This window comes from Coturnix japonica, chromosome 1 (assembly GCF_054131305.1).
Source record: "Coturnix japonica strain WE chromosome 1, WE-NBRP24, whole genome shotgun sequence".
NCBI classification, from domain to species: Eukaryota; Metazoa; Chordata; class Aves; order Galliformes; family Phasianidae; genus Coturnix; species Coturnix japonica.
The window spans coordinates 67,498,981-67,525,527 of record NC_140663.1 but is presented as its reverse complement, the minus strand read 5'-3'; the positions used below and the strand labels follow the sequence as shown (position 1 = coordinate 67,525,527).

The window sequence follows — 26,547 nt, the reverse complement described above, 5'->3', positions numbered from 1 at the left end:
GGGGTCAACCTCCCTGCCGCAGATCCACAGTATCACACACCTCTCTGGCACAGTGGACTTGTTAACTCACCTGGAGAAAGCCCACCTTTGCATAGCATCAGTCAAATTACAGTAATCAGTGAACAAAATACCGCTTAGTAATCACCTACAGGCAATAGGTTTCCTAAGCTGAGGTAGAAAACATTGCTGCTAAGAAGGGCACTGTGGGAAAAAACTGTGTTGCAAACTTAGAGAAGACATCCTAGTATTGAAAAATAGAATAATTCCCAACTTGAACTAACTTCTAAGTCGAGAGAGAGACCAAAAATCAACTGGCACCTTTTTAGCACTCAGGAAAATCACCAGGAGAAACACTAACACTATCAAACGTTTTTAAAAATGAACCCAAAATCATTTAAGGAAACCTGTGTTGTGTTTCTTGGGTAGACCTCATTTCAGCCTTTCAGTATTTAAAAAGGAGCTCATAAGCAAGATGGAGTCTGAGATTTTACAAGGTCTGACAGGACAACGGGAAATGGTTGTATCTAAAAAAGGGGAAATTAGGAGGAAATTCTACACTCATGGGATGATGAGACCCAGGAACAGGTTGTCCAGAGATGATGTGGATGTCTCATCACTGGACAAGGTCAGGTTGGTAGGGCTCTGGACAACATGACTGAGTGGTGGCAATCCTGCCCATTGAACTAAATGGGCTTTAAGTTTTCTTCCAACCTAAGTCACTCTATGATTATATAAAAGAAAAAGTAGAAAGGAAGGTGATTGGTAACTACAATTGCCAGCACCAAAATCCATAGCTGGTAACAGGTGAGGATGCAGTTCCTCTCACACTGTTAGGAAAGATCAGAAGTGGCAAAACTTTTGGGAAGCACTCTGATAACATTCAAGTCTACACTATATCTCTATACGATTTAAATACAAAATATCACACCAGCTGACCAGTGATCATGGATTTATGTCGTTATTAAATTACAAATCATTTTAAAGGATTTTTCATATGTCTGCAAGGGACCATTATAGACATATAAGCCTTCTGCACAACAGTGGTCATATTTTCTGACAATGGAGAAGAGATGTCTCTTCAACCCCAGAGACCTCATTATACAAAAACCCCAAAGGCTCTGTGCTAGGGAGGCATTTCTTTCAGGAGACAAATACAGTCTCAATTCTCATCCACTAGATCTACTAGTGATTTGAGAGGGGAATCTTTACACTCTTGGGTAGTGGGTCTCTTCCTCTTTTTTTTTTTTTTTTTTTTGTAATTAGTTATTAAATGATAATGAACTCTAAGGGGAGACGAGAATGATGTGTTCAAAAAATCAAGATAAAGATTTCATGTTTCAAATATTAGAGAAAATAAGCAAGTGGTCAGCAACCTCATTCAGATATTAATACTAAAATCTAATTTGATCTATTCCTGTGCTTTATCTAGGCCTTTAATAAAATCTTACTTGTGAAATACAAGTCTTTATATTGCCAGCTTTCCTCCTACGTGTGTTTGACTATCATTTTTTCTACAATTACATAATAAATTATTTATAACAGGGTTATTATTTATAGCAGGGTTCATTCCAGCATACATATTTTTGGCTCTAAGTTATCATGATACCAAGTCAGCCTTTAACTAATATGGTACAAGAATTAGCGTTGTTATTCCCCCTAAAGCAAATACACTCAAGAGATGTATCACTAACCCACTCACTGTATGATTAACCTCAAGTGATGCTACACATGCTGCAGTGACATGATACACGTGAAACAATTTAAGCATCTGTTTTAGCACTTGCAGCATTAAGGCCTTTGATTACAATTCTTATGGAGCGGGGTCTGTCTTTATTCTACATTTCTACACTAACTACTTTGATCCTGACGGACGCTATTGTAATAATAATTACCTGTAAGATCTATGAGTGGATGGGCTGTTTGAAGAATAACCGAATTCCATTGTATAATGTGAACGTTCAGTAGCTGGTGATGGTGGTGGGTTCAAAATCTAAAGAAAAATTAAGAAGAAAACTTGCAATTAAGATATGACTGCTGTTGTGATTTAACCTGGTTGATGGCTCAGTGCTACACATTTGGTCCCTCACTCCCCATCCTTCCCAGTGGGATGAGGGAGAGAATCCAAAAAACAAAGTAGAACTTGTGGGTTGAGATAAAACTATTTACGAAGATAGAGAAAAGGAAAACAATAATAGTTATGACTATATTTATAAATGTACATAACAAGTGATGCATAAGTAATTGCTCTCCACCCACTGACCAGTGCCCAGCCAGCCCCCCTAGCAGAGAGTGAGTGATGAACTCCCACTCCCTTCAAAACTTCTTCTGCATGATGTCATATGGTATGGAATATCCCTTTGGCCAGTTTAGGTCAGCTGCCCTAATTCTGTTCCCTCCCAGCATCTTGGACTCTTCACAGCAAATGGCCTTGGCTCTATAAAACACTGTTTAGCAGCAGCTATGAACACCGGAGTGCTATGTTGTTTTTCTCCTAGAACCAACACTACATCATACAAGACACTCCAAAGAAAACAATTCTGTCCCAGCCAAAACCAAGACAAAATGTGAATCAAGAAAACATCAGTGTTACAAACTTTCTTTTTAGTAGTCTCAGTTGAAGAACTGTATGCACAGTCCCTCCCAACAAAGAGTATTTTCCCTTTGCTTATTCTCCAGTTCTCTAATAGATCCTGGAAATCCTGCTTGTTATCATTCCCATAGAAGATACTAAGCTATTCTCGAAAATGCTGTCTGCTGTTGACTGCTGCATATTTCAGCATACCCAGAGCTAAAAAGGAAAGTTTAAGCTAGCTGTTCCATACTACACAGTTACTAGTGATACCACTGCACTAGGCACACCATAAGATGTCTACCCCTGCTTGCTTGTAGGCCTTAAGTACTACGCTGTTTTAGAATATTCGTAATTCGCTGACCAAAGGAAGCATTTGTTACAATGCATAAACAGAATTTTGGTTAATTTCAAAATATAAAAAGATTAATTGATTTTCAGAACTGCATAACATACAGTTGAAGATCTCAATCTCCACTGACCAAGTATGTAACTCTAACATACAGTAGTGGCTTGTGGGCTTCATATAAAATTGCTAAAACAACCACCAGATGTTAAAATAGAGTAGATAGAGAAATCTCTAAAGCTGGTAACAACTTTCATATAGCATCTAATACAGTACTTTTCTGTTCTGTGTCTATAGGAATGTTATGGAGTTGAAAGACACTTGTTTTCTTTGGAACGTGAGAGAAAACTTCATTTTAATTAATTCAAGAGTGTGTAGAGACTCCAACTGTGGTGTTTTCTCCAGAAGCACTTGGCAAAGTGTAATGGAGATCACTCTGCCAGAGCTGATCAGCATTTACTCCAGTTTTTTCATCTCTTCTGACATTCAGTCCAACACTGTTTCTTTTTCTGGCAGTAAATCTCCACTAAACTTTAAAAAATAGTATAAAACTCCTATATTGTTTTAGAAAGAGACAACATCTTCTCCCTTCTCTTTCCTCCCAAAATCACCTAATCCATATTCAAACAAATCTTTTAGTCTAGAAAGGTAAAACAAAACATGATTCTGCCAACAAGTTATCTCCAGAAACCTCTCTGAAAGCTAGTAAAAGTCTATAAACAGCAGAATAACTTACTGGAGGAAAGTAAGTGCCTTTAGTACTTGAAGAACTACTGGAAGATGCTCCAGTGACATGGGCCCTGTCATAGGGTGGCCCACTGCTCCCTCCCATAATGCTGAGGGAGCTGATCACAGATTTTCCTCGAGACATCCCTAAAGAAGAACAAACGTTTGTCAATATTCAATTATTCAAAGCAAATAAAGAAAATAAAGATTAAAGAAAAATAACTGGGAGGATAACAGCGGTATCAGTGCAACTCCTAAAAGCAAAACTAATCTTTTCAGTATTAAGAGCAAATTTGGTGTTCTTCAATTGAGAAACAGAATGAAAACTGTCAGGGGATAAGCATGTTGGTTTTGTGTATCAACTACTGAACTGCAGGATCTGGCACTCAGCTGCACTAAAGCTGCATGAAGAGAACCAAATTCCTTTCACTTGAACAGCTGTAAAAGATTTGAGAGGGCAGGCATTATTTCTATGTCTTGGAATAAAACACGAAACTGATTCCGACAATGACAACTGGACAACTGAAATTCGTACAGGAGAAGAGAGGGTTTGTTCTTGTATTTCTACACAGGTAAGTAAGATTTTGCTGCTGAACTGAATCATGCTGGAATAGCATCCAACTGGGAAACAAACAGGCATGCAACTGTGACGTATGTCATAACTGCAACCTGCTGGATCCAGAGCCACAACTTACAGTTCATGCTTAATCAATACATACAAAAGAAATGTATACATATGAAGTGCAATGTTGTGGCCAAATCTTGTTTTTTAATCAGCAGTAGCATCATGCATGTGAACTGGTATCAGAAACTTCATTAACAAATAATGAAATAAATTGAAGCCGGTTATTACTGGTCATTTCTGACTTTACAAGAAGTTTTCACAAGTATAAGGACCTGGTCTACAAATCTAATAATTATACCATCTTCAAACAAAGTATTATGAATATACCTCCATGTAACTTTACCATGATTTGTAATGACACCTTGTCACTGCTACAATTCCATAACAGGAGGCTTCTTCTGCAGCAAAAAAGAGAACTCCCATGGTATGTATATTTATTTGAACTTATGGTTCTGCTAAGAATCTGAATGCTTGTGGGTGGCATGAAAAAAATAGAAATTTATTACAATAGACAGCAACAATCCTCAACTGCTCTGTCTCTCAGTAGCTTGGAATGAAGAATTTTGCTTCTGGAATCGATGTCTCCTGCGCATACAAGCACAGTATCCTTAGCTGTAACTATGTGAGGCCAAAGAGCAAAACAAGGAACATGTTGTTGACTCACCAGGAAGAGACCCTGACAAAGAGCTTGGGTGAGGCACATAACCAAGAGGTACAGAGGCTGGTCCATGTACCACATAATCATTGGTCATTGTCTCTCCATCTCCCTTCATGCGTGGGCACAGCACCCTCTGGCAGATGAAATACATTGCTCCAACCACAAAAAGTGTGAGGATTACACCAATGATGGAGCCTATTGTGTTGTTGGGCTGTGGTGCAGGCTCCTCTGTCGTGTCTAGAAGGGAAAAGTAAAATTATACTGTAGTGACTTATGGAATCAAACTCTATAACCACAACCTCTTTTCACTCTTCAGTAGAAGCTAATGAAACAGCTTCATATATCAACATCAGTCTTCATGATATCATTGAACAGCCTCCACTTCCATAAGCAGATATCAGCTTTCAAATGAATTTACTTTAGGAACAAACATGCACATGAACAGGTCTGTTTAAAGACACTTGGAAGCCAATAGGGCCACCTGTGCATGCGAACAGTTCCGAGTGTGCAGAGGTTTTAGAATAAGATGCCGGGAGGTGAATAAATACACCCATATGCAGGCATGCTTGTGAACCAGGTCCTGAGCTTGCTACCAGCTGAAAGACAGGGCTACCATTTGAGCTAGGTGAACAAGACCTGCAGCCAGGACTTCAGATTGCACTGTGCTACCGCTAACAACAGTGACCACTACTTGTGCTATACTTTGTCACACAATACCTGGGTTATCAGTCTGCTTAACAGACTGGCGCACTCTGTTCTGAACTGCGTAACATTCAGTTATGCTGAACAGTAGAGATGACGCATCAGTAATAAATTTTGGCTTTGCTGCTATTTATTAAATTACCTAACCCACTCTACATCTGTCCCAAACTAAAGGTACCAGATACATCTTCACATCCACTTTAGAAGTGCCATTCTGTATCCAAATCTGTATCCAATCTGTATCCAAAGTAATTTTTCAACAGCTAAAATGATCAGCTTTCCCTACAATACCAGTTCTAACCAATGACGCTTAAGGAAATAAATGACAAATCCCTGCCTATGCTTAATAAATGAAAAAAATAATGACATATGTCTGCGATAAAGTTGCTAATAACTTTCTAACATGATAGCACATCTCTTATTACTACTTAAGATCAAGTCTTTGCATTTTCAAGTCACATGTCACCTGTGATATTCAGACCTCCAACACAAGAAAAGATGTCACCTATTTACAATTTCTTTCAAAACACCAACAATGAAAATGAACTTTCAAGTTGGAATTTTAAAGGCAGCATTTTACTTGCAGAATGCTGGAGATTTCAAGGTAGGAAAATTACATTTTTATTCAAGATGAAAAGGAAATGTTAGAAGGCTTATTCTGTAAGCAGAGTGCTGATCTGATTTTAAAAGCACCTGGTATTAATCTTTGTATGGGAAAACCATGAAGCAAAACAGTTTTATATAAGAGCCTCACACTGATAGAAAAAGATAGAAAATCTTTTTATCAGATAGATAGAAAAAGCATACAAACATATTATTAGTAAAAGAAGCCTCTGATTTATTTTATAACTTTAGAGAGGTATGTGGAAAATTTAATCAGTCTGTTCTGCCTCAGAGAGGACTAATTCAAAATACAAGTTACATCTGATTCCTGTCCTACAGCACCTAGTTATTAATTGTATAACAACATCTGTTCAGGGTACAGTTCAGATTAAAATTAACTCCTTGAGAAGGTAAGAGAAAAATTCAGATAATCAAGTCTTGGGTTTTGTACTTACAGCATCCTTGCTCATCTGAGCTGTCACTACAGTCCAGGTTGTGATCACATTTCTTGCTTTTACCAATGCACTGCCCGCTGGCACACCGGAACTGATTGGTTAAACAAAGCACTGGGAAGAAAACCACCCCACAAACCAAGAGTCAGTATCAAAGGCTTCTACTCTTTAAAGTGATTAAGGAAAGTAGATACTAAGGCATACAATCAGGAATATCAGATACAGAAGGCCACTGAGGACACAGGTACTTATCATAGGACATGATGGTGGCAAAACTGCTTTCAGAATCCCCAACTCTAAACATATACTATAACACAAGCAAGAATAATTAAGTTATTAAAAATAAATCTGCCAAACCACAATGTTAAAACTGTTTAAGAAAGATAAATGCGGTTTCTCAATGCCCTTGTGCACATCTTGTAAAATAGAAGACTCCTTGATCATATGACAATACATTTCACTTGACATTATGTTTTAAAACTGAAATGAAAGACAGAAGACAAATCTGGATCTTTGCCATTACACTCAAAAAATAAACTACTTCTCTGGGAAAAAAGGTGCTTCAGGCAAGGTACTGGCTGCTGCTGTTTACACACAGTTTTGCCCACTGTTTCACATAAATTTTAAATTCTTTCTGATTTCAGCTCAATTAAGAAGCAAAACTACAGGCTTCTCTGATCTGCACTCAACCTGAACACACTGAATAACAGGGACATTTTTAGGATGATAAACAGCCTCTGTTCCAATATCTCTAGTCACTGGATGGTAACTGGGAAACTAACCTGCACAAAGCATTTTCAGATGTCAGCAAGCATCTGGCTAAAAATCATCCTTCATCACAGAGGAATCTGCTTGTATATTTTCGTTTGAGCTGGAGCATATCTTTTGGAAAGAAATTCAGCCTTGATTCAAAGACTCTTAGACAGCCTCTTCAAAGAAACTTTACTGAAAGAATATATGGAAGAGGCACCCTTTCAAGCTTACAAGTTGTCCCAACAATTCCTCACTACTTGTGCAGAGAGGATAAGAAGGTCAAGTAATCTAATGGATCATTTGGTATAGTACTAGGGTAGTTCAGACTCCTTCAGCAAAACCTCCCCTTCCAAAATGGCAACAAAAAAATCCCTAATTCTCACTGTGTTGGTAATAGCACTTAGCATATAGATTAACTGCTCTCTTTTACTGTACTCTATAGTAAGAGGACATCTCCAGGAATCGCATCTGTCTCTCACTCCCACTTACAGAAAGACGTTTACTCCAAAGCTACCAGGTTTCAGAGCTTGAGACATACCATTTTTTAAGAGTACTTTTCACAAACAGAGCTTAAGCCACTGTGCAGGACATGAGCAGGTAGAAAAACAGAGGAATGGAGCTGTGAAATAATTTTCCACTCAATAAACCTGTGACATAACAGCAGAAATTCAAATCCTTTAGAATTCTGCATTCCACAATAACTTCGGTATCTTTCATAGCATCCTCTGTACAGCTTTGTTTCTATTGTACTTTGAAAGATCCTCTGTACCTTCACAGTTCTTCTCATCTGAGTTGTCCTGGCAATTTGCTTCTCCATTGCACCGGAGGGCACTGTCTATGCACTGTCCGCTTTCACACTGAAACTGAGTGTCTGAGCACACTGGGCAGTTTTTTTCATCGCTGTGGTCTTCACATTCAGTGAAACCATCGCAGCGCCAGGCCACCGGGATGCAGTCAATCTCACCTGTGAAACAGGTGAATTGCTGAGGGGAGCATGTTGGAGGTTCTTTAAAAATCAAGCAAACAAACAAAAAGTAAAAATTCGGGTGAACAATCAGCAGATCACAACAGTTAAGGACAAGAATAACTCAGCTGCTTTGACATCAAGAAGCTGGTAAACACGCAGCATCACAAGGTAATTTCTACCCCCTCTGCCTCTAAAATCATTTGAACTGGTCTCGAGCCTCACGCGACAGATGCAAGTTCATGTCAATGGAGTCTCATCAGACAAAGAAGAGGAACAGAGAAACACAAACACTCAAAACACAGTTCTTTTCTTCCCACTTCAGCCTCTTAGATCCTTCTGCATAGATCTTCGAAAGTCTTTTTTTAAGTCTACATACTTTTCCTTTACTTGCCCTTTCCTGCAGCACCACTGCATACACAGTTGATTGTTCACTTTCTTAATGCTCAACAGTCATTGTATAGAAAACACTAAGAGGATGTAATGTGCTGCAGATGGATGTGCTGTGACTCAGTGTCTAGTTATGTGCCCTCGACAGTTCTGTTGAGTCAAAATTCTTCTAAAATGACAAAAAACTGCTCCATCTAGTTGTCTCACTATCTCAACACAGCTGTTAGCTGTTATTTAACATTCACTACTGTAACTGTTAATCTCAAGCAGTAAGTAAGCATGTATTCCTCCCCTCCACCCTTTTTTTTAATTTTAATTCCCCCTTTCTTCCTCTTTCCTTTTTGGCCTGGCATTAAACTTGCTCTTTTATTTAACTTGAGAAAATATCTGGATTATGTTAGCTGTTGTTCCATTGTGAAGCCACACATTGCCTTGATGCCAAAAAGATTGCATAATAAACCCATTCAGTATGTTGGCACAAAGGGACTGAAGCACCGAAGTGCCTTTCCTCTCCCCCATTTCAACCACAACCTTGGAGGCACCAGTGCATAAGCTACTGTGATCATGTCACCATGGAGGAGGCAACGTGCCCTTCTGAAGCTGCAGTTCAGAGAGCCACACAGAGGGTGAGTTTCAGGAGGAAAGAAGGGAAGAATTAAATGGCACAGACAATAGATTGAGTGGAATATGGCAGAATGTGGGAGCCTACTGTTAGCTGATAAACTAGAACATGCAGAGTGATACAAAAAGTAATAAGAAAAATCATACATTAAAAAAAATCAAACTGAAATAAATCAACTGACTTAAGTAGAAAGTGTGAACAGAAACCTTTATTCTACAGTCAGCTAATGAAATTATCCTATTCTTTTACTCCTCAAAATGTGCAGATTTAGCTCACTGGACTGAAGCAAAGATGTAAACATGTAAAAACATGTTACAACACCTGGTACACTGTCATAATCTTTCTGCTCAGAAGCTGACCCTAAAGCTCCCCACCCATAAGCTGCAAGCTCAGCAACCCAGAGCATAGGAAGGACTTACCTCCACAGGACAGCTCATCCTGCAGCAAAACAAGGTGGACTGGACAAGAGCAGCGTGTGGTGCCATCGCCCTTCACAATGCAAATGTGTGAGCAACCACCATTATCTTGAGAACAAGGGTGTTGTCCTACGATTGTAAGAATAAGACAAATAGGGAGTACAACTGCAATCACACTTGCAAGGATAAGTACATGAGATAGTGTTGATTCTCCTGCTCCTTTTCAATTTCCCCTATTTCAGGTACACTGCAGTAATTGTTGGAACCTCAAAAAAGCCAATTCAGATTTACTTTCTAATAATTTGCTAAGTCCAGTGACAAGAAATCCCCACCTCCTTTCAAACCTTCCCTTTAGTGGGAGCTATTGGCAGTGGGTGTACGGTTGGACTGGATGATCTTTTAAGTCTTTTCCAATCTTGGTGATTCTATGATTCTATGATTCCAGTGGTCTCACAGGACTCTCCTTATTACTCCCTTCTCAATATGGAGGGCATTTTAAAAATCAACTCCGAAAAAGCTGTGATTCATTGTATTATTTTCCTTTACACAAATAATTATTTGTGATCTAAAACACTGAGAATCACACCATATGGCCTTTTACACTAGTAAACAATACTCAAACCATTTGTTCTTGTGTGAGGTAGAACAAGTTCTTCATCAAAAAGAGCAACACTAGTAATAAAAAGGTGCCTTGGGTTCCATACTTCTCTATTTTTTTTCCTATCAAAAACCATTAAAAAACAAAAAGACTTTTCTAATTAATGAATTCTGAAGCTTTCACACTATCTCCAAAACTCAAATTAACATGCTCTAGATAAATAAGTCTCTTCATTTTAATGTTTAATAAAGACAACATACTTTCCTTGGAACTCCTGACTGATTTACTGAGATTAATAGCAAACAAAACTAGTAGTAGTCTGTACTGATGCTTTAATTAAACATCCCCAGACATCTTTCTACATATTTCTTGAAGGCATACACCACAGCCTATTAACCAGGCCTATTTTGTCCATGAAAACAGCAGCTCTACTACTTTAACTATCTAGCTCCTCTCATTTCAAGTGAGTGCGTGCAAGGAAAGCTATATCCTGATCAGCAGAAAACGTTTTAAAGTGCAGGCATGTTAAGCACAAATTGTTATTTACTACACAGTTCCTTTGTGCAATGCAGTGTCCATCATTTAGCTGCAATATGAACTGACACTAACAGGAATTTTGTCACTTTTCTTTCAAGGCTGTGCAGGCCAGGTAGCTAGTCCACTGCAATATTAATAGCTAGTAAGGGGCCCTCAGAACTCCAAAAGGAGTAAAGTCCTCATAGTGACAGCTTTGATGCTCTGCATTAGTAGTCTGCCACATCCATAATCCAGAAGATCCTCTACTAAGGGTGACAGGACATTCCCACTGCGCCTATATACACTCAAATCCCACGTTCTTGTATGGGAGCAACAACAAAGTTGTCAGAGCAACAAAATATGATGCTGGGTTTGTGACAGTTTGCACGTCCATTGCCAACTGCACTAAGGAGACAAACAATACCATTCTAGCAATATAACAGATGAAATGATACTTCTGGCCCCTTTGATTCACACTTATGCTGATCAGTGATAAGGAAATGAAGACTTCATTTCTCTTCGTCATTACTTGCCTCCAGTCCCACAGGCACTGTTTTCACCTGCCAACAGGAACTGCACTTACTGTATTCCTGAACGTTAAGCTCTTTCACAGCATGAATGTCGCTGAGTTGTGCAATACGAGCTTGGACCTTTGTACGTCCTTCTCGACCAGTCATATCAATCTTTTCAATCATCTGCTGTTGTCTGTCAATCCAATACAGCCAGTTCTCAAATACAGTTAGTCCCACAGGTTGCAAGATATTGGAATCTTCCAAAACAACTCGGTTAGCACCTGCAGAAGGAAAAAAGTGGTTTAATTCAGCTGGAATCAACCAAAATACTATCACAAATATTTTCTATAGTGTTTACACCATCATGTTCTACTACTTTTACACTACTAGTCAAAGCCAACTATAAAAATACATGCAATCTTGGGTCCTCCTATAAAAATACATGCAGTCTTGGGTCCTCCGATGTAAGACTGCTGCTTTGCAGACACATGATCTGACTTTCTTTTAAATTATTTTCATCAAAAGACAGTTTTTGCACTTCAGATATATTTTCTGTATTAAGACACTATATGAAGTTACTGGCCTAAATCTCATGAGAATACTCAGTCAGTAGTCCATTCCATGCCATCAGTGTGATGGTAATTGTTACTTCTTTTCATTTATCTATTCTTTTTTTAACTGCTTTGTCTTGGCATTCAGCAGGAAATAAGAAGACATTATTAGCTTGAGTTAACTAATGGAAGATAAAATACAAGGAAGACAAAGCAGTTAGTACTTTTCACATGAATTATGAGATTAAGGTAAACATTTGACTTTTGACTTCTCCATATTCTTTTATTTCAACTACATTATCTTCACAACTGTTTTCGTGCTAAATGAATTCCATCCTTTCTAGAGAAGACTTACTTCAGTTCCCTCTGCAAACATCTGTACCAGTCAAGAAGCTTGATGCCCCTGAAAGTATTTGCTGACTTGTATGCTAGATTACCCAGCGACTGTCCATCATCTCATTCAAATCCTGTTGTTCTCAGGTATCTGAGCTCACTGCTATGCTTATTTTTATTTTAATACAGCAGATAATAGTTTTGCATATGTTCTTTCACAATATAATTCTCAACAAGTTTTAATATTTTTCCTGTAAAGATATACTAGTATAACTGAACACCACAGAAAAGTTATTTGACATCTGTGCCATGGTCACACAGCATACTGTTATGAGTCAAAAGGCACCTATTTCACCATTTTATAATTTTCTCAGGTTCTATCCCTGTATCTTTGGTTTGTTGAAAACCTTAATCAACAGTATGCCAGGAACTGCCAACAAAATTAAGCTACAAAACATGTATTTATCTCAGTTTTACTAAATGCATATGGAACTTCTAAGCATTTAGCAAGTGGTAACATCTCAAGCAGATCATGGGAGATTTTAATCCTTAGCTACACAGGGCTTGCATCCACCAGTTTGGAATAACACCAGCAATGATCTGATTAAGAAATAATGTTGATGGTTTCTCAAGGAATCCAGACTGATGAAGAAATTAATAGCTTGAGTGATGTAAGTCTAACTAAAGATCTGCAACAGTCTATTAACCCTCATGAATATGAGTCATTTTATAGGGAATAGGTTAGAAACAGCAACCTGCATCTTTAAGACAAGAAAAGCTAAGCTGAGAAGTGGGAAATATGCAAAGACTACAGGAAAGAACATAATTTAAACTAAGACCTTGACCTATCCAAATGGAGTCTGCACGCACCCTGTTCAATTGTGCTCATGTGTATCAACATGGTATTTTGCAAAATGCTCCTAAAGCTCTGAAGCTTAAAATTTTCTCTACATTACTATTTTTAATCTTTCCTTTTAACATTTGTGACCAAGTATAGCTGATTATTTCTGAATAAACTGAGACACTGAAATCCCTCCTTCCATAAACAAACAACAGTATCTGAACCTGCCTCATCCAGATGCTAGCCCCACTTTATTAGGAATGTCAGGTGAAAGGGAGAGGTTATTAAGAGGAATTTTGTCTCCTGGAATCACTGTTCTCTTTCCAGCAATATCTTTAAAGACTTAAAAACAAACAAATAAATACAAAAGTCAGGATACACCCTTAGCATATTCCATTTCCAAATAAAAATGACTGCATTCTAGAATCATTAGACATTTCCAAATCACACAAATTATTCTGGAATAATAATAATAATAATAAACTAATTTCCAAATAGTTTCCATGGTCAGGAGTTAATTTCAGTCATCATTCTGTAAACAACCCTTAACCACATGATGAAACTTCAGTAGGATCTCCAGTTTGGGTAGCACAACTGAGACCTAACTGCATGCCTGAAGAGCAATGAGTAAAAGGACTGCATCACATAAAGGCATTCTATTTCTCCTTCTCGTTAAGAGTACTGGCATCTATGGAGTAAACATAGCAGGAGATTGTGCACCTTTTAAAGAAGATAACACATGCAAAGAATTACTTTGCCAGTCAGAAGACTCTACTGATCAGCATTTCTAAGTGCAGGAATGCATCTCAGCAGTTAGCAATTTATCATGGTGATTACAGCAATCTATTTGTGGTGCAGAATGCAAAAAACAAGAGGGGTTTTGGAAAGATTTTTCTTAATGTTCATCAAAACGAGGAGCTCTTACTTCATGACATCAGTAATCCAACAGTGATCTTTAAACAAAACAAGCATTTCTTAATGGCTGATAAATCACCAGATGGATGTGCTGCCTGAAGGGACAGTGCACAGAGGACAGAATTAGGCTCTTTTCAGTGGTGCTCAGTGCCAGGATCAGAGGTAATGGGTGCAAACTGGCACACAGGAGGTTCTTTCTGAATACCAGGAAGCAATTCTGTGTTGTGTGGGTGCCGGAGCTCTGGCACAGGTTGCCCAGAGGCTGTGGAATGTCCTCCTTTGAGATGTTAAAAAGCCACTTGGATGCAGGCCTAGACAACCTGCTCTAGGTGATTCTGCTCGAGCAGAAGTGGGACAAGATAAGGTATTTTTCAAACACGATTCTATGGTTCTGTGATAATTTTTTTTTTTTTTAAACAATTCACTAAGTCAGCTTATGTCTTGTGTTTTGAAATACTAAATAATCAGGGTATCGTAGTTCATAAGTGATCTTGAAATTTACAGTGACATATCACAGAATCATGCAATCATATCATGCAAATACAGATATCATGCAAATGATTGAGAGAAAAAAAAAAAAAGAAAAAGAAATGTCTTGCTAAGCCAACAAATATGAAATGCTGAAACATTTTCCAAAACAAAAACTTATTCTTGCGACTTAATAAAAGGCTGAAAACCACCCTAGTGTCAATGGGATTGCATGCCTCCACTTTGAATGAAGGTATCACGCAATCCATGGAATACTCTTAAACTACCAGCATCTGACTAAGTTTTCAATTTCATATATGGTTTGCAAAGTACATCCTTATTTCCTTTTGCATTCAGTGATAGCTGAATAACACTCAGCTAAAGTCTATTATTCAGACTGGGGGTGAATCTGCTTCAGGGGAAAGAGAAATCCTGCTGCTGATGCCCACAGGCTGTAATATGAGTGGGTTTATACTCCAACATGTCATAAAGAGATGGGTAGGTATGTGTTCAGCCAACTCGTATTACAATGAGTTCCTAACTGAGTCACAAAATACAGGTGAGATGATCCAGCAACTAGCTGCATTCAACTAGTAAATAGGAGACCCTGTGTCCCTCACCTAATCTAACTGCACAATTCTGCACTTCATTTGCTCCAGTTCTGGCTGCTTGCTGGACCAATTCAGCTTTCCACATCAACATAATTTTTTTCTGTTTCTCTTTTTCTATACTGCTGTTAGCCTATAGTTCTACTTATATTAGTAAAGAGAGCTAAATTAACTCACAGTGGACAAGCAGCATAACCAACTTTAAGGAACAGGCAAAGAGAATTATATGGCTGGAAGGACTTTTTTTGCCTTTTCAGAATTGAAAAACATTAAATCTCACCTCACTCTTCTCACATCGTGTCCCAAAAAGGACAGACACATAATTGATCCGCACACCTGCTGCTTTAATTCTGCAGGAAAGACTTTTCCATTAACAAGAAACTCCTGATTTACAGATTACTGCACCAAAACCAGTGCCTATAAAAAACAACCCTCCCCTTTCCAAAACTGGTGCAACTTATTTATGACTTAACTTTGGGAAACCACACAAGTGAGAAACTGAAGTAAATAGCAAGCGTAGCAATTAATAATGCAAATCATAGATAGAGGCACAAGACTGTAAAGGCATGTTTGATGAATCACGCGCATTCCCTGGCTGGGAATTTAGGGAGCAATTAGAAACACAGTACAGACTGTCTACAGCAGGAAGGAAAAGACAACACCTTTCTCTACATTCCCCCCCACACACCCCACACAAATGAATCACTGAATTAAAGTGCTACTCTACCTGAAAGGTCACTGCTTTCAATTCTCCGCAGGTCTGAATCAGCCCAGAACAACTTGCCTAGCTGGCTGTCAATAGCTAAAGCTATAGGCTTGCTCAAACCACTGAAAAAAAGGACCTCTCGTTCAGTTCCATCCAATGCTGCTCTCTCAATTTTAGGAGACCTTTCCTGCAGGTTGGTGAAATACATGTATCTGGAATAGGAATGATTAGAGGAAAACAGTTTACTTGACCTTCTCGTGTTTTTGCTATATGACCAAGTCATTTTAACAAATGTTACAGTTGCTTTTATTCAAACAAAAAGAAAACAGCAGCAAGAAAACAGTTTTATTCTTAAAACCTTCAGCCTGAACTTTGTCATCTCTCTATTTCTGCTACTTACCCTTTCTCTGGATTCACCACAATGGCCCTGGGTCTATCTTGATCTCCTTTGAGCACTACTCCCATGGGTCTCCCATCCAGGTGTGTCACATTGATGACATTAGTAGCTTCACAGGTCCAGTAGATATAGCGGCTGTAGATGTCAATACTCAGGTCATAAGGCTGCATGTCTAGGTTTTGATTGGGAACTGGGCTTGTCACAACAGTGAGGCTCTAAAAAGGAGAGTAAAACAACCCACAGAAGAACACTTAGTCAGATCCAATGCTGGCATCAAACTACTGCCAAGGAGAAGAAAAATGACACCAAAATATTACCACAGAGTAGGAGACAAACAGGACCAGTTGTCCCATTAACACTTTTGATTCAATTTAGTCACTTAGTCTTGACAGTTTATTTTAAGGGCAATCCAGTGGTTTCATTCAGCAAATTTGACCGAAAAGTCCAAATAGCCTCTATGTTGGAGATTCAGGCTGAAATTCCCTGCCTCCTCTCCTTTCTCAACGACCCTTAGTTTGGGCCCAAATCCAGACTGTATAGCACCCTGAAACAGAAACATGTGCATCCCAAAGCTGCAGCTAAGAAGATAAAAAATCCTGGCTAAGTAAGGCCAGACAGTGCTTGAAATTCCTGTCTCACTCTACTCCATGATCACTGCCATCACACTACAGAGAAATAAAATATGGATGAACCATAAATGGGAATGAAATTGTCAAGAGACAGAAAAGATAGGAGCTAGGATTTCCAGCTGACACCTTTCTGCTCCAAAGTTCTGGTCTTCCAGAACAGATGTCTGATGTTCTCATACCCTTCCTTTCATTTTCTTTTTTTCCATTCTTTTTTCTTTTTAAATTATTTTATATGTGTGGTCATTTGGTGACATTTTCTACCAAGAATCTTCTCTACTGTGCTTCACAGGAGTGTCCAACTGCCCTCAACCAAAAGACAGAGATGTGCAAATACTGCACTAAGGACCAAAGTATCTTTAGGCCTACCCCAGTTTTCCATGTTTCATTTCTTACTGCATCTCCCAGTTTCCTTACTGAAAACCCCATAAACTCTTGATGATGCCACTTGTTTTGCCAAGTGCCAGTTGGTAACATACAAGAAATCTGTAGATCGAAATTATTTATGTATTTTCATACATTCTTGGGTATGGAACATCTTTTAGGAATTGCAGTGCCTGCAGGTTACCTGGCTGCCATCTTCCTGTGCCTTCCTAATGATGTTCTGCCGTGAATCAATCCAATACAACTGTTTATCCAGGGGGTCATAATCGATGGCTCGAACATTTCGGAGACTGTGGATAGGAAGTATGATATCTGGACTCTGCTGCTCATCTATCACCATGCGATTAATTGCATTCTTCTGACTGAACAAAAGAAAGGTTGTAGGAGCTTGATGGGTTAAAAAAAATAAAAGGAGAGGGAAAGGGTTAAACACAGAAATAATGTTGAGTATTTTTATGCACAATAAAAATTACTTTACAAAACACCATGTCAAATATTTTATCCTCCTTTGAAAACAAACAAAACCAAAAATAAACAAACAAAAAAATCCAAGCAACCCAAGTATATCCAAAACACAACACAAAAACAAACAAATAAACAAACTCTGCTCTAATTAGTTTGAAAAGCCTTTGAAATGATTACTATGAAATTCTGAATGTAGGTGTACCTAGCAAAGATAAGTTTGTAAGTTGCAAGTCTAGTAAACGTGAAGCCTTCTGTCAAAATCACCTCACTAGCAGCCAACTACGCATCTCAAGGAACTGTCAACTTTCTTTCCAAAGAGATTCCAGGAAAACACATCTCCACTATTTTGAACTTTTGCTAGGTATGCAAAAAGTGGTTTTGGTTGTTTTTTTTTTTGCTATTCCTTGGCCTGCAGAGGAAGCTGAGCAAAACACAGCAATGGCTCCTTATTTAGAGGTCACAGGGATCAGAGATTGCCATTTGGTGGTTCCATCTTGTTACTGCAAACTCCTTCTATCAGCACCAGAATGGAATGACAAATTATAGCCTGTGTGCAGGTGGGGTTTTTGAAGGCAAAAAATTATTTTCACTCTCCTTGTATTTATTTATCTTGCTTATACCTTGGTGCTTACCTAAGAACACTGATGTGTATTCAGAAAAGCATCAGATGCTCTGCTCTGGCTGTCCAGATGCTCAACAAAACTTTCTTGGATAAATGATACTTATTCTTATACATCTGAAAATAAGACCTCATCATCCTCTTTAACTGTAATAACAGCTGTATCAAGCAGCAAACATGTAAGGCAGAGGTGTTTACTGTACTATTAAAAATGAATTATTCCCCATATTACATAACTGGGTCAGAAAAGTGTAGATGTAGTTAAAATGCCTCCTCTTTTACACAGCACTCTTTTCAGCAGTGTTCTACCTGGAACCACTGCTACGCAAGACAGCACAAGAGCAAGCAGCCAGAAATGAAGCTTGCAGCTTCCCTGAAGTTTGTATAATCAATTTGCTATAGCACAAGTCTGGAGAGATTAGCAGCGGGACACTGTGCTCATTCAATCCAGCCTGTAAAACAGGTAAGGCAATACCTTGGCAAGGGAAGGTAAGAAACAACATCACCTTTCTTTGTTATTTCAGGCATACACATTTATCTGCTGCTGGGAAAGAACAACAAAGAAAAAGAGTGCATGGGGAAGTTTCCTTGGTAACTGACACTTAATCCTAACTTTCTAAAACAGACAGACCTAATTGCAAGGTATTTTTGCTTTCTGGAAAACCTGTATTTCTCTTCCCAATGTTTCTGCAAAAATTTAAGCCTTCTTCCTATTAGCTGCAATCTGTAGAATATTACATGTAAAAAGCAAACAAAACTTTATATTAAATGTGTAGAGCAAACTAATATATTGAGAAGACATCAGTATTCTTACCAAGAAGCTAAGAGATTAATGCTAGGAAAAAATAGCTTAAGATAAAACAGTGCAGACAAATATGCCATCATAAGAACCCAATATTTTCTATTTGTTTCCCCAGAGTCCCTCTCACTGTCTAAGATTGCCTGGCTTCCAACTCTGAATTGATGGCTCATTACAGAGGCTAACAGTACACTTTCCCCTTTGAGTCCCCACATCTCTGAAACAGTACCAATTTCAGAAAAAACTTCCCAGTTTTCATCATTTTCTCTAGAAATTGTCACATAATTTAACTATATTTTTGGAGGGCAAGGGGAGTGCAATCAGCACATCTCTTGTGTAACACTGCATTCAAACTTCACAACACACAGTAGGTCTGGTGAGATACCGTGTCTAGTGAGTTCAGTGTGTCCTTCCCGTAATTAAAAGAATCTATGAACACATGAGCAGAGAGATCCAGAATGGAGGAACTGGCCTCTAGACAGGGGTTGGGATAATTATAATAATAATAATGTTCAGGAATATGTAAGCAAGTAAAATAGGCAAGGGAAAGTTAAAATGATTCATGCTCCAATTATAATGGCCAAGAGTAAAATTAAATTATAAGCAGAGAAGCCTAAGTCTCCAATTACCTACAAATGAGAAGCTGGAAAGTTACCAGATTTGAACATGGCAAAAGGAATACTCCTAATGCATTATGAAAGACTGAACCATTCTGCAGGGAGACAGTTCTGTTTGTTCCCAACTACTTCCTTTATTTTTTTTCTTCCTTTCCTACTTTTCTCCCCATTTGCACTGTGAGTGCGCTCTCACTGGAAAATACCATTTTGCTATTTATTTTCCACTGAAAGCCAAGTTCTTCCACCTATAACACCACAGTAACCACTGGAATGGTGTCAGCTGTGCTTCTAACTTGCAGGAAGATGTGAGAATGTTCACATACAAAAATCCAGCTGTCAGGCAAGCACCTCTTGTAACTGACTGACAAGGAAAGAAGGGATACAGAACACACTGGGGGATAAAGCAGGCTTCTCTAAGGAGCATGATTTAAGAAAAAATGTATGAGGTCGCATTCATGGAACAGGGCTACCCTGCTTTTGGCTTTAAAAAAACAGTTGGATCTCTCTACTCAGGCATAATGCAGATGAGATACAATCTGTCTCCCTGTACCATGAATCTCTTAACCCACCTACTAATCTGAATGACATCAGTGGAAATCAGCCATCCAGCCTGCCTGCCAAAATTGTGAGTGCTTCACTGGCAGCCAGTTATTGAGAGATGGATAAATTATTTGGTTAGAAACTAATTACACACAGCCTGAGGGGCCTTGTGGCTCATATTCTACACAACAATGAAGAAAAATGGGACTTGGCTGCAATGAGATGAGAAATGTGAAGTGCTGCAGAGGCAGTGGGGCGCAGCCTCTCCTCACTGGGGAAGGAACTCATCTCTGGGGCTAAGAGTGACCTATCACAGCATCACATCAACCAGCAAACAGAAGTGCTACAGAATTAAATCTTAACCTACAGGAAGGCTACGCAAACTCCAGAGTGCACACACTGAACTACCACACATTTTTTTAAATAGCAGGCAAGATTAGAAAGAAAAAAAGAAAAACAAAAAAGCAAGTAAGCACTTGATAAGAGTAGACAAACAGATATGAAAACAAAAGCATGTCTGGCTTTCCCACTTACACAAATTTAGCTCATTGAGTCACTAAACTGCTTCGCTTGAGCCATTTTTCTCTTTTTTTTACCGGGACACTGGTGTGTTGCAAGATTTCCTTTTTGCCTTTTAAGTTTTCCCCCTATCTTTTCAAGTTAGAAGGATTAAAAAATTATACTTAACAATGCATACTTTTATTGCCATCTTTATCCAGTCACACACTCTGCTCTTTCTGAAGGTAGAGAGGGAACCAAAATTTTGTCAAATACACAGTTGGTATTAGAAACTAGACTTGACTTGACCTATCAGCAAGGCAAGTTTGACCGTCTCACCTAAAAGTAAAACTTTCCTTTCCTGCAAGTACCATGCTTGCATCCATTAGTAAACATCTGCTACTGTATTTCACTTAATCATCACTTACCACTGCAAGTCCTGTTGTCAGAGTTCAGGGAGTAGTGAGCAGGGCACCCACAAACAAAACCACCAACAGGGACTGCTAAGCAGAGGTGAGAGCAATGGCCATTGCTAGAGGCACACTCATTCCAGCCTGCCTGTCTGGAGGAATGGAAAACCAGGATGTCCATAACATAATCCAAATGCCCTTGGATGATAGTTCTGTTCTGGCCACTCGTCTTGTTGGCCCGTTCAATGCTACGCCGGCTCCAGTCTGTCCAGTAAATGTAATCCTGATACTGAGTCAAGCCGAACGGGTGAGGCAAGTCATCAGCTATAATCTCACGGTCAAGGCCTGTTTCCAAAAATGAAAGGAGAAAAAAAAAAAAAAAATCAGTATTTTCAAACAAAATGGATTCTGGATAATGCTTTAGATGTGTCATATGCACTGAAAGGTTAAAACATAGTTACTATTTCACTGTTACAAAAGTAAATTATATTTTTGTCTTAAGACATTTATCAAGCAACAAATTGTCATGGGGGGGGGGCTGTAAAAGAGCAGCAGTACCCCTGTCCAGGACTCTGGAGCTCACCTAGCATGTTGGAGGATTCTATCAGGTTGGTATCAAGGTCAGTCCAGTACAGTCGTCTTTTAGCATAATCAATAGTTAGGCCGTTGGCACGTCCCACATTTGGTACCAGAGTAGTCCGCTCACTGCCATCCATAGAAGCTCTATCAATCTTTGGTTTACCACCCCATTCAGTCCAGTACATAAACCTGATTGAAATGCCAAGAAGAAGAAGAAAAAAAAAGTTTAATAAATAAATAAAACAACTCAAGGGAAGAAACCAAATAAGTAAAAATCCTTGGAAAGTGTAGAAGAAAACAAAACTTGTAAATCTAAGTATTTAATAGGCCCCATTACAGTAATTTTTATTTATTTATTCAAAATACAAACAAGGAAATTAGTCAGGTTTTCTCAAAATGCTTCCAACATTATTTTTTCCATTTGGAGATGAATTTTCACCAGCAAATTTTGCATTAAAGTACTTCAATTTTAACTAATCCATGCACATCAGTTAGGAATTGAAAGGCTGGCAGTTGGGCATGTTCATCTGTACATACTTACTTAACAAGAAGCTTTCCTTAACACTCAGCTTCTGTTTTTATTCTCTTGTCCGTCAAACCCAGGAATTGAAGAAAAGGAAGAAATGTACAGTGTGTCTGTTAATAAGCTAATCTGCTCACAACTAAGTCAATCGGCTGTTTAACAGCATGCTGCATTTTTGCTGGAGGCAGAGTGAAACAGCACTGTATAGCTATGTATTCATGTGCCAATTTATGCCATTTAGCAGAAGCACAGACTTACATGTGTTTACATTTTCTTTAGGCACCAAACAGTTAGAGGATTGCATATTTGACATTTGGAGTCAAGCAGCTACTCACTTCTTCCAAAATGTAAAGCCAACATCAGTTTTAAAATGAGACAATAACGGGTCAGTCTTTAACATCTTCCATGACCTTAGTAATAAGCACCTGAGAAATTATTTTAATTTAAACCAATAAACAGTGGGAAAGGTTGCTTCAACACTGACTGTCAACTATGTTCTCTTTAGATACCAGGAATACTTACCCATTTTTCTTTCTAATACTGAAATATTTTGCAAGTTGTGGACAGAACAAATTCATGTTAGAATTACCTCCACTGTAGCAATGCCATGAAAACTTCCATATGAACTACAATGACATAGTTGGGGTCTAGAACAAGCACTAGTCTAAAATTAAACTAAATTATACTGACCGTGGTGAAGACACAAATTACTGAATTGTACTAATCCTTGGAAAAAACTGCTCTCATCATAGAACTTGAATCAACTGTAGCAAACCCTTGTGCCAATTAACTAGATCCAGCCATCTGGCCTTGCATGGTTGTTGACGTACCACTAAAAGCAGTTTGTGACATATCGGGGCTGCATCTCATCTCTGTGTCCCACTGAGGTAACAGTAGAACCTGGCTGAACTAAGCATGAAGACAGTTGCTACTACCTTGCTGAAACTAAACAGGAGGGATGTATTTTCAGGGTGCTGAGTTTTCTCTAATGCTGTAATTATAGTGTCACTAGAAACTGATACATTCACAGCACCTGAAAATGGAATTCCTTCATTTATAAAATAATGCCTCAAGTTCCCTCATTTGTGAAATAATACAATGCTGGTATAACGTCAAAAAGGATTTGTAGTAATTAATGTCAAATGAGCATTTCATGTCAGAAGAGCTATTTCAGAAGCTAAATAATTTTACCTTGTCTTGTTCCCCTCTTCTCCTCCTCCCCTCACTTTTGCTGTTATACTTGAATACAACTGAGAAATTTCTTCACAAGAAACGTTCACTTTAATGGAAGGTAGGTATATAATTGTACTTTTTCACTATCTTTACTTCTCTTGGCCAGATTGACAAAAAAGGCTCCCTCTATCTGAAGGAACAAATTCTTTCCTTATTCTCAGACTTGAATTTTCACTTCCTTACTGTCAAGGTAAACCCACTAAAACCGTTGTTTGGTTTTTTTTTGGACCCTAACTTGTAAAATAATAACATTAATAATAAATTTTTAAAGGATCCTCATTTTTAAAAAGGACAAATATTTTCTTTTCAACGCTATGGCCCTTTTCCAGTTAATGAGTTCCACAAACCTAAGTCTACTTTGATTCTGTGGTTAATTAAAAAACTAAATATAAATCCCTTTTTAATGAGCTTCCCTGATTTTTTGTGTAATATTCTTAATGATTATTCAGGACATTAAGAACATACTCCTTCAGCCCTCATACTTTAAATTACCAGGTTATATTCCCCAGCTCAATCCTCTCAGGATTTATATGCAAAGCCTAACTAACATGCCCTAGAGGAAGCATTAGGATGTTGTTTTTCAACATTCATAAACAGAAAGTTAAATTAGCAAGTTACCCCTCTGCAGGATCCAGTGCCAGTGCCCGGGGACTGTCAAGATCTTTCCACACCAACACTTGGCGATGCTGGCCATCCAGTTTTGACACTTCAATGCGATTTGTTCCAGTATCAGCCCAGTACAAGTTCTTCCCCAGCCAATCCACGGCCATGCCTTCAGGGTAATCCAAGCCAAACTCTACAACGTGTTCCAGTGCACTGCCATTCATAAATGCTCTGCTGATGGTCTTTAGGGATGTAAAGATACACAGGCAAATTAGAAATTTTACCAATCTGTCATTGGGCTGGTTGTTCTCTTTGTTGCATTTTAAGTGTTTTCAGATTCCAGGCATCTCATAGGAAAGAAGATCATACAGTGTGCTACTTTTTTGCAAGGCAAACAATGCTGCTATTCAGAAGTAATGATTTACTGTACTCTGTGAAAGTATTCTGTGTCAATTACAATAGTGGTCCACTGGGAAAATAAATGGGATAACTAGTATGGCTCAATTAAGCAGTCTACATGCCAAAGTGACCTTAACTTGGTGCCAGCTTTGAGGGGGAAATATTTTGGCTCTCCCAGGACAATACTAAAGCATCAATGCTACAGCATCGAACAATATTTAAAGCAACCTAATGAGAAAGTTCAGGACAGAATAGCAAACATATGAAAACAAGATAATGGCCGACTAGCTCGGCAGTGTAAGTGCTTTAGTACCAATGGCTTAATTTAATTTCAGTAAGCATGATTTCTTCCAGGTCTTCTACTCAAAAGACTTCTTATAATTTTCACAACAGTCAATCAGTCTGCAACAGCAAATAAAGCCAGAATTATGTTTAGGAGTTTAGGCATTCCATAATTTACTACGACTAAGTATAAGCCTGAAAGTAAAGGAATAATGTTAGTATGGTATAAAACTCTACTTGGCGAACACAGACTCCTCATTCTTTGTCCACTGTACTCCACTCTGCACAAACTTCTTATGCTTGTAACACATCAGAAATTAACAAAAAAAGTTTGATATTTGCTTTACTTGTAAGTTCAGGTGCTATCTGCTAATTATGCAGTTTGTAACTGCACATGGTGGGGGAATGTTTCCCGGTTTTCACTTTTATTATCCATAAAAAAAGATTGTGGAGTCTTCCTTTTATTTTCATTTCGAACACACTCCAAATGAATACCATACCTAAATAGTTCAGCCAAGTTCTTTCTCTCAAACTATTTTAAACACTATGGTTTTTAACTTTTACGATTCTTCTGTTGCACAGATCCACAAGTTATTATTTGCATGGGTCTCAATCCAAGTGTGAAAAACTTACTTTCATTAAGAACTAATTTTTGGTGCTCACAATTCTGACTACATCTACAGCCCTTGAAAAACATGCTAAATAACTAGACTTGTTAAAACCAGAGATAGGAGACAGACAATACACCAACTTCTATCACTCTATTAGCCACCACATTTAAACAACTACTGCCAACCTTTTTTTGATTTGTTAGTCTAGACCCTAGCCCTGATTTACTAAGCTTGTAACATCTCATGTGCAGTAGGTGTGTGAGCCAATGAGCAGGTAAGACCTATTTTCACTTCCTGACATAAAACAGGACTTCTGCCCATTAAATATATGAGTGTTGCTCAAAAAGTAATGCCTCCTATTTTGTTATGTTATTCCTTGATATCAAAAGCAGATGTTGGTAGAATGGCAGAAGAGGCTGAACCTCCCCACTACTATTCCATTACATATTGTTGTGTGACAGATGGCAGCAGATAGACAGTCTGACAAAATGGTGTCTGACATGAAAGTGCATATGAAGCAATGGTATGTCACTGAATTTCTCTTTGCAGCAAAATGGCACCCACTGATTTTCATCAACACTTGCTGAAAGTTTCTGGAGACCAAACAGTGAATGTTAGCACAGTATGGGGGGGGGGGTGCGCTGTGTTTCAGCTGTGGTGATAGTTACCTCCACTGGTGCAGATTTTTATGAGCCCAGCAGCAGGCTCTTATTCATCACCAGGGAAAACAAACAGTTGGTGGTGATCACAAGATTGTGTTTTGTAGATGAAAATTTGCTCTATCAAAGAGCATGGTCTTTGTATCTATTGTAGTTTCTATAGTAATAAGTAGGAGGCATTACTTCCAGAGTGACCTATGAATCTTACAAAAAATATGAGATCCAAGACCTCCTGCTGCTTGGCACTCCTCTCAGCTTTCTGCCATAAAACTTCATTTTTGCAGACTCATCCTTTATGTGAAATGTGCATATTAGATTTAAATGATTCACATGAGGGAATTCTTTCCTAGTCAGAACCAGCTTTCCCAACTATCCTTTGAATCTGGTAAAACATATTTGTCAATCAATCCTTATCTATTTCAAAAATCT

The 26,547-nt window shown here is 38.4% G+C and overlaps 1 protein-coding gene across 2 annotated transcripts in view; it reads right to left on the bottom strand.

Moving 5' to 3' along the window:
* The window catches only part of LRP6 (LDL receptor related protein 6), a 122,026-nt gene that overhangs the window by 6,125 nt on the left and 89,354 nt on the right, over positions 1 to 26,547 (bottom strand). For both annotated transcript variants that reach the window (XM_085543625.1, XM_015870801.3), the window contains 13 exons: positions 24,183 to 24,409; positions 21,813 to 21,997; positions 21,248 to 21,574; positions 17,466 to 17,668; positions 16,275 to 16,486; positions 15,896 to 16,086; positions 11,524 to 11,733; positions 9,830 to 9,955; positions 8,204 to 8,440; positions 6,685 to 6,795; positions 4,931 to 5,161; positions 3,652 to 3,788; positions 1,893 to 1,990 (listed from right to left, as the gene is read on the bottom strand). In XM_085543625.1, the coding sequence (XP_085399751.1) occupies positions 1,893 to 1,990; positions 3,652 to 3,788; positions 4,931 to 5,161; positions 6,685 to 6,795; positions 8,204 to 8,440; positions 9,830 to 9,955; positions 11,524 to 11,733; positions 15,896 to 16,086; positions 16,275 to 16,486; positions 17,466 to 17,668; positions 21,248 to 21,574; positions 21,813 to 21,997; positions 24,183 to 24,409 (2,495 nt within the window). The remainder of the gene's footprint in view (positions 1 to 1,892; positions 1,991 to 3,651; positions 3,789 to 4,930; positions 5,162 to 6,684; positions 6,796 to 8,203; positions 8,441 to 9,829; positions 9,956 to 11,523; positions 11,734 to 15,895; positions 16,087 to 16,274; positions 16,487 to 17,465; positions 17,669 to 21,247; positions 21,575 to 21,812; positions 21,998 to 24,182; positions 24,410 to 26,547) is intronic.